This window comes from Salvelinus sp. IW2-2015, linkage group LG22 (genome assembly GCF_002910315.2).
Source record: "Salvelinus sp. IW2-2015 linkage group LG22, ASM291031v2, whole genome shotgun sequence".
Classification (NCBI taxonomy): domain Eukaryota; kingdom Metazoa; phylum Chordata; class Actinopteri; order Salmoniformes; family Salmonidae; genus Salvelinus; species Salvelinus sp. IW2-2015.
Window position 1 is genome coordinate 18,934,142 of NC_036862.1, and position 16,476 is coordinate 18,950,617.

The window sequence follows — 16,476 nt, forward strand, 5'->3', positions numbered from 1 at the left end:
TGGAACAAACTTAAACTTGCGCCTTTTTTCAATGCTGAATTGAATGTCATTGAGAAAACAGAAAGCTGTCATGTATTTTTCGCAAACATCCTTTCTGAATTTAAAGTAACCCAATAAGTATTTATTTTTTTATTTTTAATCGGATTGCATTATTTTTGTTGGTAACGTAACTGATTACAGTATATATTTTTTTAAATCAGATTACAGTTACTCTGCACAAGCACCCTGCACAAGCACACATCGAAATGTACACACATGCAGACAGACACAACAAAGTCATTTAAAAGTTTGTCAGGGTTTTAGGTGACAAGCCACATTTCTTCAGCCTCCTGAGGTTGAAGAGGTGCTGTTGCACYTTCTTCACCACACTGTCTGTGTGGGTAGACCATTTCAGTTTGTCCGTAATGTGTACGCCGAGGAACTTAACTTTCTAACTTCTCCACTGCTGTCCCGTCGATGTGGATAGGGGGGTGCTCCCTCTGCTGTTTCYTGAAGTCCACGATCATCTCCTTCGTTTTGTTGACATTGAGTGAGATATTATTTTCCTGATACCACACTCCAAGAGCCCTCACCACCTCCCTGTAGGCTGTCTCATCGTTGTTGGTAATCAAGTCTACTACTGTTGTGTCGTCTGCAAACTTGATGATTGAGTTGGATGTGTTGAGTTGGAGGCGTGCATGGCCACGCAGTCATTGGTGAAAAGGGAGTACAGTAGGAGTCTGAGCATGCATCCTTGTGGGGCCCCAGTGTTGAGGATCAGCAAAGTGGAGATGTTTCCTACCTTCACCACCTAGGGGCGCCCTATCAGGAAGTCCAGGACCTAATTGCACAGGGCGGGGTTGAGACCCAGGGCCTCAGTAGACACAAGCACACATTGAAAATGTACACACACATGTAACACTTTACCTGATTATAGATTGGCATTCATAAAACCACTCTCCAACACGTGGTAGCCATACAACAGTGACCATAAATAATATATCGTATTTATCAATTATTTGACAGGGACATTGTAGATGCAGTTTTATTTTTTCAAAAGGAGTGCCTTTCACATTTGTGTTTATTGGACAGGATATATAGAGGAGTGGATGGGAGGAGAGAGTGCTAGAGCAGAGGGTCGGATTCAAACCCATGCTCGCTGCGGTAGTTCAGTACATGTAATCCAAAGACCGTGGCTTAGATTGCTGGATCACCCCAGGCTACAGGGGTTAGGTATTATTATATCAGGGCCATTGTATATCCAGGTTATCCAGGTATTCGGGGACCCTGGAGATGTTGTTTTGCAACCATGTTGTTATGTTGCCACCATGCTGTGTTTTCATGTGCTGCTGCCTTGCTATGTTGTCATCTTAGGTCTCTACGTAGTGCTGTGTTGTCTCTCTTTCTGTGATGTGTGTTTTGTCCTATATTTATATTGTATTTTAATCCCAGGCCCCCGTCCCCGCAGGCCTTTTGGTAGGCCGTCGCTGTAAGAAAGTGTTTTAAATAGTTAAATATCAATATTTTTGCATTTTACTGCCATATCATACTGTGCTATGATTGGTTAAGACCACCCAAATGGTTAGGTCATGGTCAGTTTGATCCTGGTTGGCGATACGTGAACATGCCAGTTATTGCTAGCTAATAAAGAGCTACGTTAAGAAATATCCTGTAGTACTGCATTTTATTATTTTGTACAAAGTGTGCAAAACAAGACATGGTGTCAGAGTAAAAGGTCTTAMAAGATGGATTTTTCTGGAGTTCCTTCACCTCGAATGGACTGGGAGTCTACAAACTTACCCGATGCATGGCGTAAGTACAAACAGCATGTGGAGCTAATGTTCACGGGTCCTCTGAAGAACAAAGGAGAAGAGGAAAAGTGCAGCTACTTGCTCCTCTGGATCGGCGAAAAAGGGAGAGATATTTACAACACATGGACACTTACCGAGGCTGAATCAAAGGTACTGAAAACATACTACGATCGTTTTGAAGCATATGTTGTGCCGAAGACYAATACGATATTYGCTAGGTACAAATTCCATGAGAAAGTAMAGGGAGCTAGCGAGTCTTGAACAGTTTGTGACAGAACTGCGTCTGCTTGTGAAAGACTGATTATGCAAACAAGGGTGAGATGATCAGGGACCGTATTGTATTTGGAATACACTCACCGCGAGTGAGAGAAACTTTTGAATGTTGGGTCTGAGGTAACGCTGGACAAAGCTATCGACATAGCCAGATCTCACGAGCTAGGACAGGCTCAGATGAAAACCATTAAGCGYGGCAGCACAAGCAGTGCACACAGTCAGGCAGACATCAAAACRTTTTAKAACCGAGAGAGACAKAACTCCAAAACAGAGCGACACAGACTCAAAACATGTGGATATTGTGGATACAAAGTGCATGGCGAACAAGGAAATTACCCAGCTAAAGGCAAACAGTGTACTAAAATGTGGAAAATGGATACACTTTGCAAAAGTGTGCAGAGCTTACCGTAGAAAAACAGTACACACAGTGAGTGAAGATGAAATGTCAATCAAMGAGTCAAACGCTGATGAACTGTTTATTGCTTCAGTGACACAGAAAAGTCAAWTATCAGAGACAGAGCAAGCCTTTGCTGACATTGAGATAGGAACACAAGGCACAAAGCTAAAGTTCAAACTAGACACTGGTGCACAAGTAAACATTATTCCTCTGAATAAGTACCACAGCTTGACATCTGAATGCGAGCTACAGCCCACCAAGTGCAGACTGACTGGTTATGGTGGTGAACAGCTCCCAGTAAAAGGCACATGCACTATCAAATGCAAATACAAGGAAAGTGACATGATGTTGGACTTTTATGTTGTTGACACTAGAGCACCTGCAGTGCTAGGTCTTAAAGCATGTTTAGACATGGACCTCATCAAGCTAGTTTTATCAGTGACAGCACCAGTAGAGACAGACAATGTASTGGAGGAGTTTGCTGATGTTTTTACAGGAATAGGATTATTCCCAGGAGAATGTACCATTCACCTTGACCCAGACGCAACCCCTGTGGTCTGCCCACCGAGAAAGATTCCCCTTGCTCTCTGTGCCCGTCTGAAGAAAGAGTTGGAGAGCATGGAGCAATCTGACATAGTCACCAAGGTTACAGAACCAACTGACTGGGTAAACGCGTTAGTGGTGGTGGAGAAACCACGCACAGGCAAGCTCCGAGTATGTCTCGACCCAAGAGACTTGAACAAGGCTATCAAACGCCCCCGTTATCCTTTACCGACGCTAGATGGCATCACACACAAGCTAGCGGGAGCACACTACTTCAGTGTCATGGACGCTAGATCAGGCTACTGAGATATCAAGCTCACAGAAGAGTCATCTAAGCTCACAACATTCAACACACCGTTTGGACGCTACAGGTTCCGTCGCCTGCCTTTTGGGATTATGTCAAAACGAGTGTGTTTTGAGATAGTGTTTTCAAAACGAGTTTCAGCGAAAGATCGACGAAGTGTACGAAGGCCTCGACGGAGTTGTGGCAATTGTGGACGACATCCTTGTCTATGGTCGAACCAAAGAGGAGCGTGACCGAAACCTCCGCGCGATGCTGCAAAGGTCCCATGAGAGAGGAGTCCGGCTCAACCCCGAGAAGAGCACAGTCTGCGCTACAGAGGTCAGCTACTTCGGACATCTTCTTACAGCGACTGGAATCAAGCCAGATCCACAGAAGATCTTAGCCATAAAAGAAATGGAGCCACCAAAGAACCGTGCAGAGCTGGAAACAGTGCTTGGCATGGTCAACTACTTAGCCAAGTTCACACCCAGCCTCTCCAATGCTAATGCACCCCTGCGTCAACTGCTAAAGCAGTCCAGTGAGTTTCTCTGGGACAAGCAACACGACATTGCTTTCCAGAATGTGAAAGACTTGATCACGAGAGAACCAGGACCCATCCTTGCCTACTACAACCCCGACAAAGAGCTCAGACTCCAAATGGACGCGTCGAAGTATGGACTAGGTGCAGTGCTACTGCAAGAAGGAAAGCCCATCAGCTACGCTTCCAAATCTCTCAGACTGTGAAATCAACTACGCTCAAATCGAAAAGGAGCTCTACACCATTCTGTTYGGATGTAAACGTTTCCATCAGTACATATATGGACGACAAGTCATTGTGGAATCCGACCACAAGCCCCTTGAGTCAATCATGAGGAAACCACTAGCCGCAGCCCCGCCAAAGCTACAGAGARTGATCCTTCAACTACAAAAATACGACTTCAATCACTCACCGTCCAGGCAACAACATCCCTGTCGCAGACACTCTCCAGGAAGTTTCTTACCTATACGGACAGCAGCCTCAGTGAAGGCATGGACATGCAAGTGCACACTGTGTACAGCAACTTACCAGTTAGTGACACAAAACTGAAGGAGATCCAAGCAGAAACAGAAAAGGACTCGCAACTCGCACAGCTGAGGAAAGTCATACAGGATGGATGGCCTGAGAGGAGAAAATGCCCTCAGAGCGTCTCAGAATTCTGGAACCATCGTGATGAACTATCACAGATCAACGGAATAATTTTCAAAGGAGAGAAAATCCATTATTCCTACCAGTCTCAGAGAAGAGATTTTGACAAAGATCCATGCTGGACACATGGGCATGGAAGTGCAAACAGAGAGCACGGACATTTTTGTTTTGGCCCGGAATGTGCAAACAAATAGAGGACTATTGTTGTAAATGCGCCATCATGTCTTGAACGACGCCACTCAAACAGCCAAATAGAGCCAATGTTACCTCACTGTATCCCAGACCAACCCTGGCAGGTCGTGGCAAGCCGATCTGTCACCTGGAACAACGAGATACTACATCGTACACAGTGGAACTACTACAGCAGATACTTCGAAACTCAACAAGCTTCACAGCACCACAGCTGTTGATACACAAGCTGAAAGCAGCCTTTGCCAGATGGCGGAGTGTTGTAGAGACTTTTAATGATCTGACAATGGGGCCCGTGTAGCAAATCAAGATGTAGTGAATCGCTGTCACGAAAAACGCATGGGAGCTTCACCACGTCACCAGTCAAGGCCGACGCGATTACCCTCAAAGTAAAGTGCCTCTGTGAAAAATTCTTGGTGCAGATGTCATGAATACCCTCCATGGATTAAAGCAAAAGCAGACAAGAGAGCACCCCTACCTTAGTCTCCTTGATATACCGCAAACTCCAGTTGACACTTCAAAATACGCCCAGCTGTTGATGAGGACCGCAGACTTCGCTTCAATCCAGGCACCAACCACAGCCTCCACACCTTGAGGTCGTTCAGCTTAAAGGAATGCATGGAAACGTCGCACAGAGACAACACAAAAGCGGATACGAAGGTCAGCTAGACCACTGCACCATGATGACATCGGCAGAGTCAGTTAGAATCAAGAGCATGGCCTCTGGAAGCCAGCAGTCGTCAATCAGCCAGCTGACAATACGAACGTTCCTGGATCACGTCGGCCCCGCAGAGGAGCGGTGTACCAGCCGCGCAATCGTCGTCACCTAACTGAACACAAAAGACCAAGACACTGACGTGATGAATTGTTCCCCTGAAGAGAAGTGCTGGACTAAACCACACACGCAAACATACAACGACTAACTTACCTGCAACATCCACACAGAACTGTTGACTGACACAAGAGCATGCTCAGCATCATATGCACAGAGGTCAGGAAGGAGGTCAGCCCGAGCTGTCCTAGACTGTGAAAGTCAAAGGGTGTAGGCGGAGCTGCCCCTAAAAAGAGTTTGACTGTAAACTTGTTTATTGAAAGTTCACTTGAATGCTTTGGGTATTGTATTTGTTTGAAATGTTAAGATGCCTTCTACGCGTGAAGCTGAGTTGCTGAGAATCCCTTGTTCGAAAAGTAACAGTATGTTGGATCATTGTTTCAGCGCTATGTTGATTCAGTTGGTGTAAGTATGCATATAAATGGTTTACTTACTTTGAGTTATAAGTAAGATGATTGTTTAAAAGAAAGCTTAGAATATGTAAACATTTTTCTTTTGTTTTAAAAGGGGGATGTAATATTCATGTGTAACAATACTGAATTATAATTGGATGCATTTTACTGCCATAATATACTGTGCTATGATTGGTTAAGCCACCCAATGGTTAGTCATGGTCGTTTGATCCTGGTTGGGCGATACGTGAACATGCCAGTTATAGTTGGACTAATAAGAGGTACGTTAGGCAAAATTATCCTGTAGTTACTGCATTTTATATTTGTACAAAGTGTGCAAAACAAGACACTGGGGGCAACAGGTCTCAGTGAAAGTGACTCAATGCACGTGAGGCTAGCTCATTGGTTCAGGGTTCCGACATATGGGCTAGTCTGTGTGTCACAACTCAAAAAAAAACTTGTGGGCAAGCATTGGGTTGTAGAGTACTGAAGAATGGTCCGAAGCGCATCCCGTCGCGGCCGATGACGTCGCATCCCTTGGCGTTGGCGGGCAGTTTGGGTGCTGGTCGGGGTGTTTACACAGGGTAGACAGAGATGTGGTGAACCAAGACCACCCCGTTCAGCTGCACTACAGAAACACTCTGGGGACAGGGAGACTGCTAAGATTAGGATAGGTCAGAGACAAGGAGGGATAGGGACTGTTAGGGTTAGGATAGGACAGCTTGGGTTAGAAACTGTTTGGTAAAGGGCTAGGACCTGTTAGGAATAGCATAGATCAAGCCCCACTTCATCAATTGTGTTACTTTCACTACATAATGAAGCACAAATAAACATTCAATTAATTCTTTCAGATAAACATAACAGCTGGTAAGTGAGAATAAACGTAGCAGGTTAGGACATGACTCCTTGCTGTCCCCAGTCCACCTGGCCGTGCTGCTGCTGCAGTTTCAACTGTTCTGCCTGCGGCTATGGAACCCTGACTGTTCACCGGACGTGCTACCTGTCCAGACCTGCTGTTTTCAACTCTCTAGAGACCGCAGAAGCGTAGAGATACTCTTAATATCGGCTATGAAAAGTCAACTGACATTTACTCCTGAGGTGCTGCACCCTCGACACTACTGTGATTATTATTATTTGACGCATGCTGGTCATTTATGAACATTTGGCCATGTTTGTTATAATCTCCACCCGGCACAGCAGGAGTACTGGCACCCCTCAGCCTGGTTCCTCTCTAGCTTTCTTCCTAGGTTTGGCCTTTCTAGGGAGTTTTTCCTAGCACCGTGCTTCTACACCTGCATTGCTTGCTGTTTGGGGTTTTAGGCTGGGTTTCTGTTACAGCACTTTGAGATATCAGCTGATGTACGAAGGGCTATATAAATAAATTTGATTTGGTTTAGGAGAATTACCTTAAGAAAGGATTAGCTAAAGTGCTACAGTTAACTGTTAACGACCTACTGACGAGATGAAGCTGTACTCCATCTAGCCACAATTATAGAAACCATCAGTACCATACACCGGTGAAAGCCGATGGCGAAGTCAGTTTAAACCAGTGACATCAAGCACGTGGGGTAATGATGTAGGGTCGGGCAGTGCAGAAAACTGTTCAATTTGAGAAGGGCAAGCATTCCTCCGCCAGATCATGTCATGGGCCATAGCCTGGTAATCGACTACCTCGGTGGTACTGAGGTGTGTCTATGGGCGTGKTCAAGTCCAGAGTTTCAGGTATCACTATTTCTATGGTCTCAGCCTGTCCAGGCATGGCCCCAGGTGGGTATCCGTGACAGGTTTGTACTGAAGGACAATTTTGCTGTCCCAACGGTGCTCAGTTCAGGGAAAGTGCATTTATATTTTTATTCAGTGTAAAATGTAATGTTTTGGTCCCATGTTTCATAAGCTGCAATAAAAGACCTGAGAAATGTTCCATAAGCTTATCTCTCAAATAGTGAACAAAAATGTATTGTTTACATCCCTGTTAGTAAGCATTTCTCCTTTGCCAAAATAATCCATCCAGCTGACCGTGTGGCATATCATGAAGCTGATTAAATAGCATAATTACACAGGTGCACCTCGTGCCGGGGACAAAAAAGGGCCTCTAATGTGCAGTTGTCGCGACACAATGCCAAAATATCTCAATTCGAGGGAGCGCGCAATTGGCATGCCGACTGCAGGAATGTCCACCAGAGCATGCAATGTTCATTTCTCTACCATAAAACCTGTTTCAGAAAATGTGGCAGTATGGACTGCCAACGATGTGAACARAGAGCCCCATGGTGGCGGTGGGCTTATGGTACGGGCAGGCATAAGCTACGGACAACAAATACAATCGCATTTTATCGATGGCAATTCGAATGCACAGTAATACCGTGACAAGATCCGGAGGCCCATTTATTAAAGGTGTTTGACCAACAGATGAATACATATTCCCAGTCATGCAAAAAGTATAGATAAGGGCCTAATAAATGTATTTAAATTAAGATTTTCTCAAATGAACTGGAATCCAAAAATTGTTGCTTTCGTTTTTGGTTCAATATAAAATAAGCTACTAGTAACAAGTAAATAACCCAAACACGGGTGCGGAAAGGACAGTATATTCTTTGATGTGGGTAAATTACCAGAAGAGGGTTCTGTTGCCCTACAACACATCAAGGAATGATTTCCCATGACAGCGACAAGAAGTTTTAGAACATGACCATGGGCTAAAACAAGCCTGGTTTATTAAACAATTGCGTTCTAGGTCCTTTGTTGGTAGTCAAGTTCTGAATAGTTCTGTTTTTATAAGGTATATTATTCTCCAAAACAAAGGGATTTATTTTTATTTTTTATTAAGTAGTTATTGAGGTGGCACTTCCTTACCTGGCTACCCAGACGCCTTGCTACTTACCATTCACCAACTGTAAAAGTGCCATAAACCAAACAATTATCTAATTAAATAATTAGCATGGTTGGAACAGAAAGTTGAGACAGACAACACCRGGTGTATTTTCCAGGTTTTATTTTTGTACAGACAGAAAATTCAGGGTCCTGCTTCCATCTGAACAAATGTTTGACACCTGGAGAAGAAAAGACAGAATATCCGACATTAGGACACCATCCCTAACCCTACCAGAATCACAGCTTGTGAATTATACACAACATACAATAGCTTAGCTAAAAGCACAACAGTCTAGAAACATCCTCAAGGTCAATTCCGCCACCAGTATACACTGTACTGCTTTTGAACAGAGCCCTATGGGTCCTGGTCAAAGGTAGTGCAAAATTAAGGGAATGTGGTGCCATTTGAGACACACATATTTGATAAAGTCAGGAAGCCCTTCTCAGACAAATGCCTCGATGTCTTCAACTGAAGAGACACGCTGCTCTGGGGAACTGAACCCAGAGACACAGAACGTGACGCTGACCCAGTGACCCCAGACAGGCAGTGTCCCATTCCGACTCGTCATCGTATCATCACAGAAGGGAAGCGTAAACTAAACTAAACAAACTAGTGTATCCCACCCTGAGATAGACGCTTTGGTGGAGCATTTTAAAAYAAGACAATCATGGGGGGTCCTTTCACTACCACAAGCCTCCTCCACAATTAATACATTATCAATCTAAATTTAAAAATGATCTCTCAGATTTCATTTGTGGTGTGCCCCCACAATGCAAATTTTGAGTCAATCTGGTTAAATTTGGGTCCTGAGGCAAAACCAGTTGAGACTGATTTACAGCACATTTCTACTATGCGGTGGCTGGGTTAGTGTTAGGGTATAGTACCTGTCTATGCGGTGGGTACAGGAGTCGGTGGCATGGCTGCTGGGGCCTCTGGCTTGGCCCCCTTCTGCTCAGACACAGGGGTGGAGGGGATAGTCTCGTCTTTGGGCTCCACAATGCTCACATGGTCTGGCAGAGGCTTCTTGGGGCCGATCTTACCACTCGGGTCCCATGGTAACATGATCTTCACCTTGATGCCCAGCACACCTGACAGACAAAAACACATCAGTGCCCTCTACCCAACAGTTATCATTCTGCGTACGTAGAACAGAGTATACGCAGAACCGTGAAGCATATAGAATAGAGTATGAGGGTTAGCCTGTGTGTAGTGTAGCAAGAAAGAGGTTGATCATAATATAACTCGACTTATGTCATTCCTGGCCCTTCTCAGACAAATGCCTCGATGTCTTCAATTGAAGAGACACGCTGCTCTGGGGAACTRAACCCAGAGACACAGAACGTGTCCCTGACCCAGTGACCGCAGAGACAACCTGTGTCTGTTCCGACTCGTCATCGTATCATCACTGAAGGAAAACATTTCATCTTTAAAAGCAACAGACCACAAATTATACTGTTGATGACTCACCTTGACAGAGCAGAATAATCTAGGGGTAGAGTATAGGGGTTGATTTGGTATTCGCCGTCTAACCATTAGTAGTATTGTCTAGAGGTAGGGTATAGGGGTTGACTTGGGACTCACTGTTTAGGGGTAGTAGTGTCTAGGGGTTGATTTGGTACTCACCCTGTCGGAGCAGGACGTGGCGTACAGCAGTGTCTACGTAGTAGTTGACTGGGTCTCCACTGTGGATCATCAGGCCGTCAACAAATTTCATTGACTTGGCCCTCTGACCCCTCAGTTTCCCAGAAACTACCACTTCACAACCCTTAGAGCCACTCTCCATGATGAACCTCAGCACACCATAGCAAGCCCTGGAAGAGGGATAGAAGGAGAGGAAAGGGATGGAGAAGAAGGTGGAGAAAAGACAGCGGGTGGGGGAGAGCGAGAGGATGAAAGGAGGGGAGGGTGTAAATGAGAAAGAAAATTGTTTTAATACTCATGTCAACTATGAGATCACATCTGACATTATGAGCAATTTTGCTGGCCCTTCTCAGACAAATGCCTCGATGTCTTCAACTGAAAAGACACGCTGCWCTGGGGAACTGAACCCAGAGACACAGAACGTGACCCTGACTCAGYGACCCCAGAGACAAACTGTCCCATTCCGACTCGTCATCGTATCATCACCGAAGGGAGACATTCTACTTTATATCATGAGAAAGTTCAAGAAAGTGGACTGTAACAGCAGGGGTATGTTCTRCTCAATGGATTCCTAGAAACACTCATGTTAGCATGCTAAGCTAACCAGGGGCTGCTCAAGATAACAGATCTAGAACCTGCTTACCTTCCCAAATCCTAACCTGTACCATTACAGAGTGAAACCTGCTCCATTACAGGTTAATGCATAACTGACCATGAAGCAGTGTCTAGGTGCAACATGTTAGTGCTCACAGGCCAGTGTTCGGCTTACCTACGTACAGCCAGTCCTCCCAGCAACTTGTAGCGCAGGGACTCAGCCTGAGCAATGGCACACAGACCACGTGTTGCAACCTTCTCAGCATACAGCTAGAGCGAGAGAGTGGGGGGAGGGTTAACCTTCTACACATACAGAGAGTGGGGGAGGGGTTAACCTTCTACACATACAGAGAGTGGGTGGGGAGGTTAACCTTCTACACATACAGAGAGTGGGTGGAGTTAACCTTCTACACATACAGAGAGTGGGTGGGGAGGTTAACCTTCTACACATACAGAGAGTGGTGGGAGAGTTAACCTTCTACACATACAGAGAGTGGGTGGGGAGGTTAACCTTCTACACATACAGAGAGTGGTGGAGGTTAACCTTCTACACATACAGAGAGTGGGTGGGAGGTTAACCTTCTACACAACAGAGAGTGGGTGGGAGGTTAACCTTCTACACATACAGAGAGTGGTGGGGAGGTTAACCTTCTACACATACAGAGAGTGGGTGGGGAGGTTACCTTCTACACATACAGAGAGTGGGAGAGGCTACACAGCTTAAAGCTTGGTGCGGCTGCTGCAGTGTGATAGCCGCGGGACCACCACAGCAGAGAAGTGTAGCCTCACGATTCACATTCTTAAAATTGTGTGGAAATAGTATCTAGAACGCCAACTACTTCATACGTCGCTGACTACCTTCTTCTACCCAACTAGCCACCTTACTCCTTAACAAGAAAACATCAATCCACACATTTCCTATACTGGATTGAGTCCTTCTCAGACAAATGCCTCGGTGTCTTCAACTGAAAGAGACACGCTGCTCTGGGGAACTGAACACAGAGACACAGAACGGACCCTGACTCAGCGACCCCAGAGACAAACCGTGTCCATTCCGACTCGTCATCGTATCATCACTGAAGGAAAGTGCTTCCTGGTTAACAGTCTGGTGCAAAGGCAAAGCTAGAGCTTCTCCAGTGATAGACTACCTTCAGACACACACTTGAGGTTGGTTGTTGTAAGTTGATTAACACATTTAAAATCATCCCCAATGTGGAATTTACACTTGTTTTAATTTAAACTTCACACAATCATATTCCTCTCTCCTCCACACTGCCATCAGAAGCCAAACCTCTTCTGAACCACAGTTGTAAGCTCCTTGATGTTGGGGTTAGGGAGTATGTCTAATGTTTACACGTACGCAGCTGTAGTGTGTCCAGTGGATGCATGTCAGTAGTGTGCATTTACCTCCACGTTGCCTTCAGGGAAGCCAAACCTCTTCTGAACAACAGCGGTCAGCTCCCGGATGCGACGGCCCTTCTCTCCCAGAACATTCTGGGTCCTGAAACAACAATAATCCATTATTACTTTGTATGCAATCAGTTATCAGCCATCTTGTTTTCCTGAAAGCTCCAGCCGTATTTAACAGGTTTTTAATATTTAAAAATCTGATAATATATATTTTGGAGTTAGTCACCGCAGATTAGTTTGAATGATGCAGGACAGTAGCTGGAAGGCRTCAGTGTTCTCATTATGATGAACACACTTTGGCAAAATGGCCCTTTCTAAAGCAGACCACTTTCACCAACCCTAACCCACCATATCTCTAACTCGCCATCTAAACAACATTTTTTGTGTTGAGCAGTTGCACACGAGACAGTCCGATTTGCACCCGTCTCAGTGGAATAAAATACCACTGTCCAAGAAGKGGAGTGTGGCTAAGATGCACAACAAACATCTCACTCCAGAATGTTTGGTTATGGTGATTTTTGTTAAGGCRTTCAATTATTATTATTCGTTTATCGTTCTCATTGTGGGAGTTGACACGTTGTTTGCAGAGCTCACAACCCATGCTACACTTGTGAGAAACAAGATGATTTATTTCATTCACAAGTTGGCAATTTATTGTATTTTGTTTGAAGCGCTACTGTCAATGTCGAGTAAGGACGCACACATGATTACACATATAGAAGTAGGCCTGGGCTACCTGACCTGTGCGTAAATGTAGGCCATAAATGTGCCCATCTGCGAATGTCTGATAGTATTTCGGATTGTCTTAACTCACCACCACTAATGAGCTGTGGAGCTTCTCAAAGCAATGTTCTCTTCAACTCAAAACACCATTTAAACTAAATCTGTTTTTCAAATCCATTGAGGAACTATTGTCATTCTCAAAGCATTAGAAAATATTTACAGGTCTCGCCCTTTTGATAACCACTCGTCATGAAAGGGAAAAATGTAAAGCTCTGATTCGGTATTTTATGACGTTTCCACTGGATTACTTCTTATTCCTTTCACAAATGGCCTACAGCTGTGTCTGTCCACTAGCACCTTCTGGTGAACACAGTTGATACAATGTTTCAAGTTCGTTGCAGAAATGCCATGACTAGCCAATGTGATTTATAGGGCATTTGTTTTTAAAAATCAGGATATTTTCTACCAGCAGGCTGCAATGTTTTTATTTGTAGGCTTTATGTAGGCTATTTTTACATAGTTGGCAATAGAAGTTAATTTTAGATTTGGATTATTTTCAATTAGATAGAACTTTGATTAACCATATGATAATGATTTTGAGACACAAAGACTATAATAAACTAAATGAAACTGTTCCACAAAAATCGTAACTCGTGTTCAAAATGGAAATGGTTGCCGTCAGGAGCATAATGGCAGAATCTGCGAAGGCCGGCAGCAGGAGGATGGTCGGGAACAGGGTTTTCTGGTCAGGCCATCATGATCTCTGGCTCCCCCGAGCAATGCGTATCTTAATTATTTAATCAAACAGCATGCTTAAAGCATCAGACAAGCTCAGTAGATAGTTGATTTTATTAAAAGACATGTAGTGTGTCTATATGGTCAACATTCACAAGGCCGCAGAGCCAGACAGATTACCAGGACGTGTACTGCGAGCATGCGCTGACCAACTAGCAAGTGTCTTCACTGACATTTTCAACCTTTCCCTGTCCGAGTCTAATACCACCATGTTTCAAGCAAACCACCATAGTCCCTCTGCCCAAGAACACTAAGGTAACCTGCCTAAATGACTACCGACCCATAGCACTCACATCTGTAGCCATGAAGTGCTTTGAAAGGCAGGTCATGGCTCACATYAMCACCATTATCCCAGAAACCCTAGACCTACTCCAATTTGCGTACCACCCCAGATCCACAGATGATGCAATCTATATTGCACTCCACACTGCCATTTCCCACCTGGACAAAAGGAACATCTATGTGAGAATGCCATTTACTGACTACAGCTCAGCGCCCAACACAATAGTGCCCTCAAAGCTCATCAATAAGCTAAGGACCCTGGGCCTAAACACCTCCCTCTGCAAGCAGATCCTGGACTTCCTGGCGAGCCACCCCCAGGTGGTAAGGGTAGGTAACAACACATCCCATCCTGTACTCCCTGTTCACTCATGACTGTAAGACCAGGCACAACTCCAACACCATCATTAAGTTCTGATGACACAACACTGATCACCAACAACAAAGAGACAGCCTATAGGGAGGAGGTCAGAGACCTGGCCGTGTGGTGCCAGGACAACAATCTCTTCCTCAACATGATCAAGAAAATTGGAGATGATTGTGGACTACGGGTAAAAGAGGGGCGAGCACGCCCCCATTCTCATCGACAGGTCTGCAGTGATGCAGATTGAAAGTGTCAAGTTCATTGGCGTCTACATCACCAACAAACATGGTCCAAGCACAACAAGACAGTCGGGAAGAGGGCACAACAAAACTTACTCCCCCCCAGGAGACAAAAGATTTAGCAAGGGTCCTCAGATCCTCAAACGGTTCTACAGCTGCACCATACAGAGCATCCTGACTGGTTGCATCACTGCCTGGTATGACAACTGCTTGGACTCCGTCCGCAAGGCACTACAGAGGGTGGTGCGAACAGCCCAGTACATCACTGGGGCCAAGCTTCCTGCCATCCAGGACCTCTATACCAGAGTGTCAGAGGAAGGCCCTAAAATTGTCATAGGCTTCTAAACAGCTTCTATCTCCAATCCATAAGACTCCTGAACACCTAATCAAATGGCTACCCAGACTATTAGCATTGCCCCCCACACCGCTTCTACTGTTGTTATCATCAATGTGCCACCTCACATTGACTCTGTACCGGTACCCCCTGTATATTGTCCCACTATTGTTATTTTACTGCTGCTCTTTAATTACCTCTTACTTTTATTTCTTATTCATATTTTTATTACTGCATTGTTGGCTCATAAGCATTTCACTGTAAGGTCTACACCTGTTGTATTCGGCGCATGTGACTAATACAATTTGATTTGATTTTGAAATCAACTGTATTCCTTAGTACTTGTTAGCATTTTGTTATCATTATGTGACATACTTTCGGGTTACGTTTGGGAAAAATTGCCCTCTTGTGTGCACTACCGGTAATACAGTATATCCCGGCATGGCACGGTATAAAAATCTGGATACCGCCCAATCCTACCCCTTACACAATTCATTATACTACCAACAATAAACCTTTTAAAGCCGGAATAACACCACTAGCTACCAACATACCAGTAACGTTACCTTGTGGCCAGGATTATGATCTCGGTCCTGGTCGGGGTCACACGCACCTCCACACCGGAATACCCATCCTCTGCAAGCTCGCGCGTCAGGAACTCGTTCAGCTCGGCTTTGAAGATTCCGTCCGCGACAAACTAACGAAGGATAACACAAGGTTGTAGGGAACATGCTTGTAGTTACATAGCCACTAGTGAACGTGCTACTGTAGGTAGCATCATTGGCCAGCAAGTTACAGAGCTGGTGAACTGTAACGTTGACGTTAGGGCCAAAGTTAAAATAAAGTATCCTTCCATCTGTGTGACTTTAACATTAGCCAACTAGACACTGACCACTAATCTACAGACATCACTTCGAGAATCAGAGTTGCAACTAAATTATTTTAATGGTGCTATTATGGTTATGCTTACTCACTAGTACGGTATAAAAGGCAACCCGTGACACGTTCACTAGCGGAGTGAGGATTCCTGTACCGGTAACTAGCATCTGTGGTAATCCTCTTTAGACTAGGGGACGAGGACGCCGAACAATACTACAACCAACTCTGTATTCATACTGCTAACACATGGCATCCGAATTTGCGACAAATGCATCCGCTATAAAGAGCATTTTGGGACGAAATGTGAACTGACCTTCCTCTTCTTTGAGATTTGCACAGCCATCTTGCTGGAGGCCGCTGACAGGAAAGAAATTGTTAAGGAACCGGAAGTATATTTATACCCAGAATTGCGTGTTCCGTCGACACTTGATGACGATGTGTTGGGCGCTTAAAAAAAAAAA

The 16,476-nt window shown here is 44.8% G+C and overlaps 1 protein-coding gene and 4 non-coding genes across 5 annotated transcripts; all 5 read right to left on the reverse strand.

Moving 5' to 3' along the window:
• Window positions 1-8,860: 8,860 nt before the first annotated feature.
• On the reverse strand, window positions 8,861-16,468 carry LOC111982769 (small ribosomal subunit protein uS3). The gene is made up of 7 exons (XM_024014360.2): window positions 16,329-16,468; window positions 15,703-15,833; window positions 12,400-12,493; window positions 11,168-11,262; window positions 10,381-10,568; window positions 9,642-9,845; window positions 8,861-8,935 (listed from the first exon to the last, which is right to left on the reverse strand). Exons 1-6 carry the CDS (start codon window positions 16,356-16,358, stop codon window positions 9,646-9,648), a joined length of 738 nt encoding a protein of 245 aa, XP_023870128.1. The 5' UTR covers window positions 16,359-16,468; the 3' UTR covers window positions 8,861-8,935; window positions 9,642-9,645.
• Window positions 9,195-9,341, reverse strand: LOC111949997 (small nucleolar RNA SNORD15). Its single transcript, XR_002875442.1, has one exon. It is a non-coding gene; the product is annotated as a small nucleolar RNA SNORD15 (small nucleolar RNA).
• On the reverse strand, window positions 10,021-10,168 carry LOC111949979 (small nucleolar RNA SNORD15). Its single transcript, XR_002875427.1, has one exon. It is a non-coding gene; the product is annotated as a small nucleolar RNA SNORD15 (small nucleolar RNA).
• LOC111949978 (small nucleolar RNA SNORD15) lies at window positions 10,743-10,889 on the reverse strand. The gene has a single exon (XR_002875426.1). It is a non-coding gene; the product is annotated as a small nucleolar RNA SNORD15 (small nucleolar RNA).
• LOC111949980 (small nucleolar RNA SNORD15) lies at window positions 11,927-12,074 on the reverse strand. The gene has a single exon (XR_002875428.1). It is a non-coding gene; the product is annotated as a small nucleolar RNA SNORD15 (small nucleolar RNA).
• Window positions 16,469-16,476: the final 8 nt, after the last annotated feature.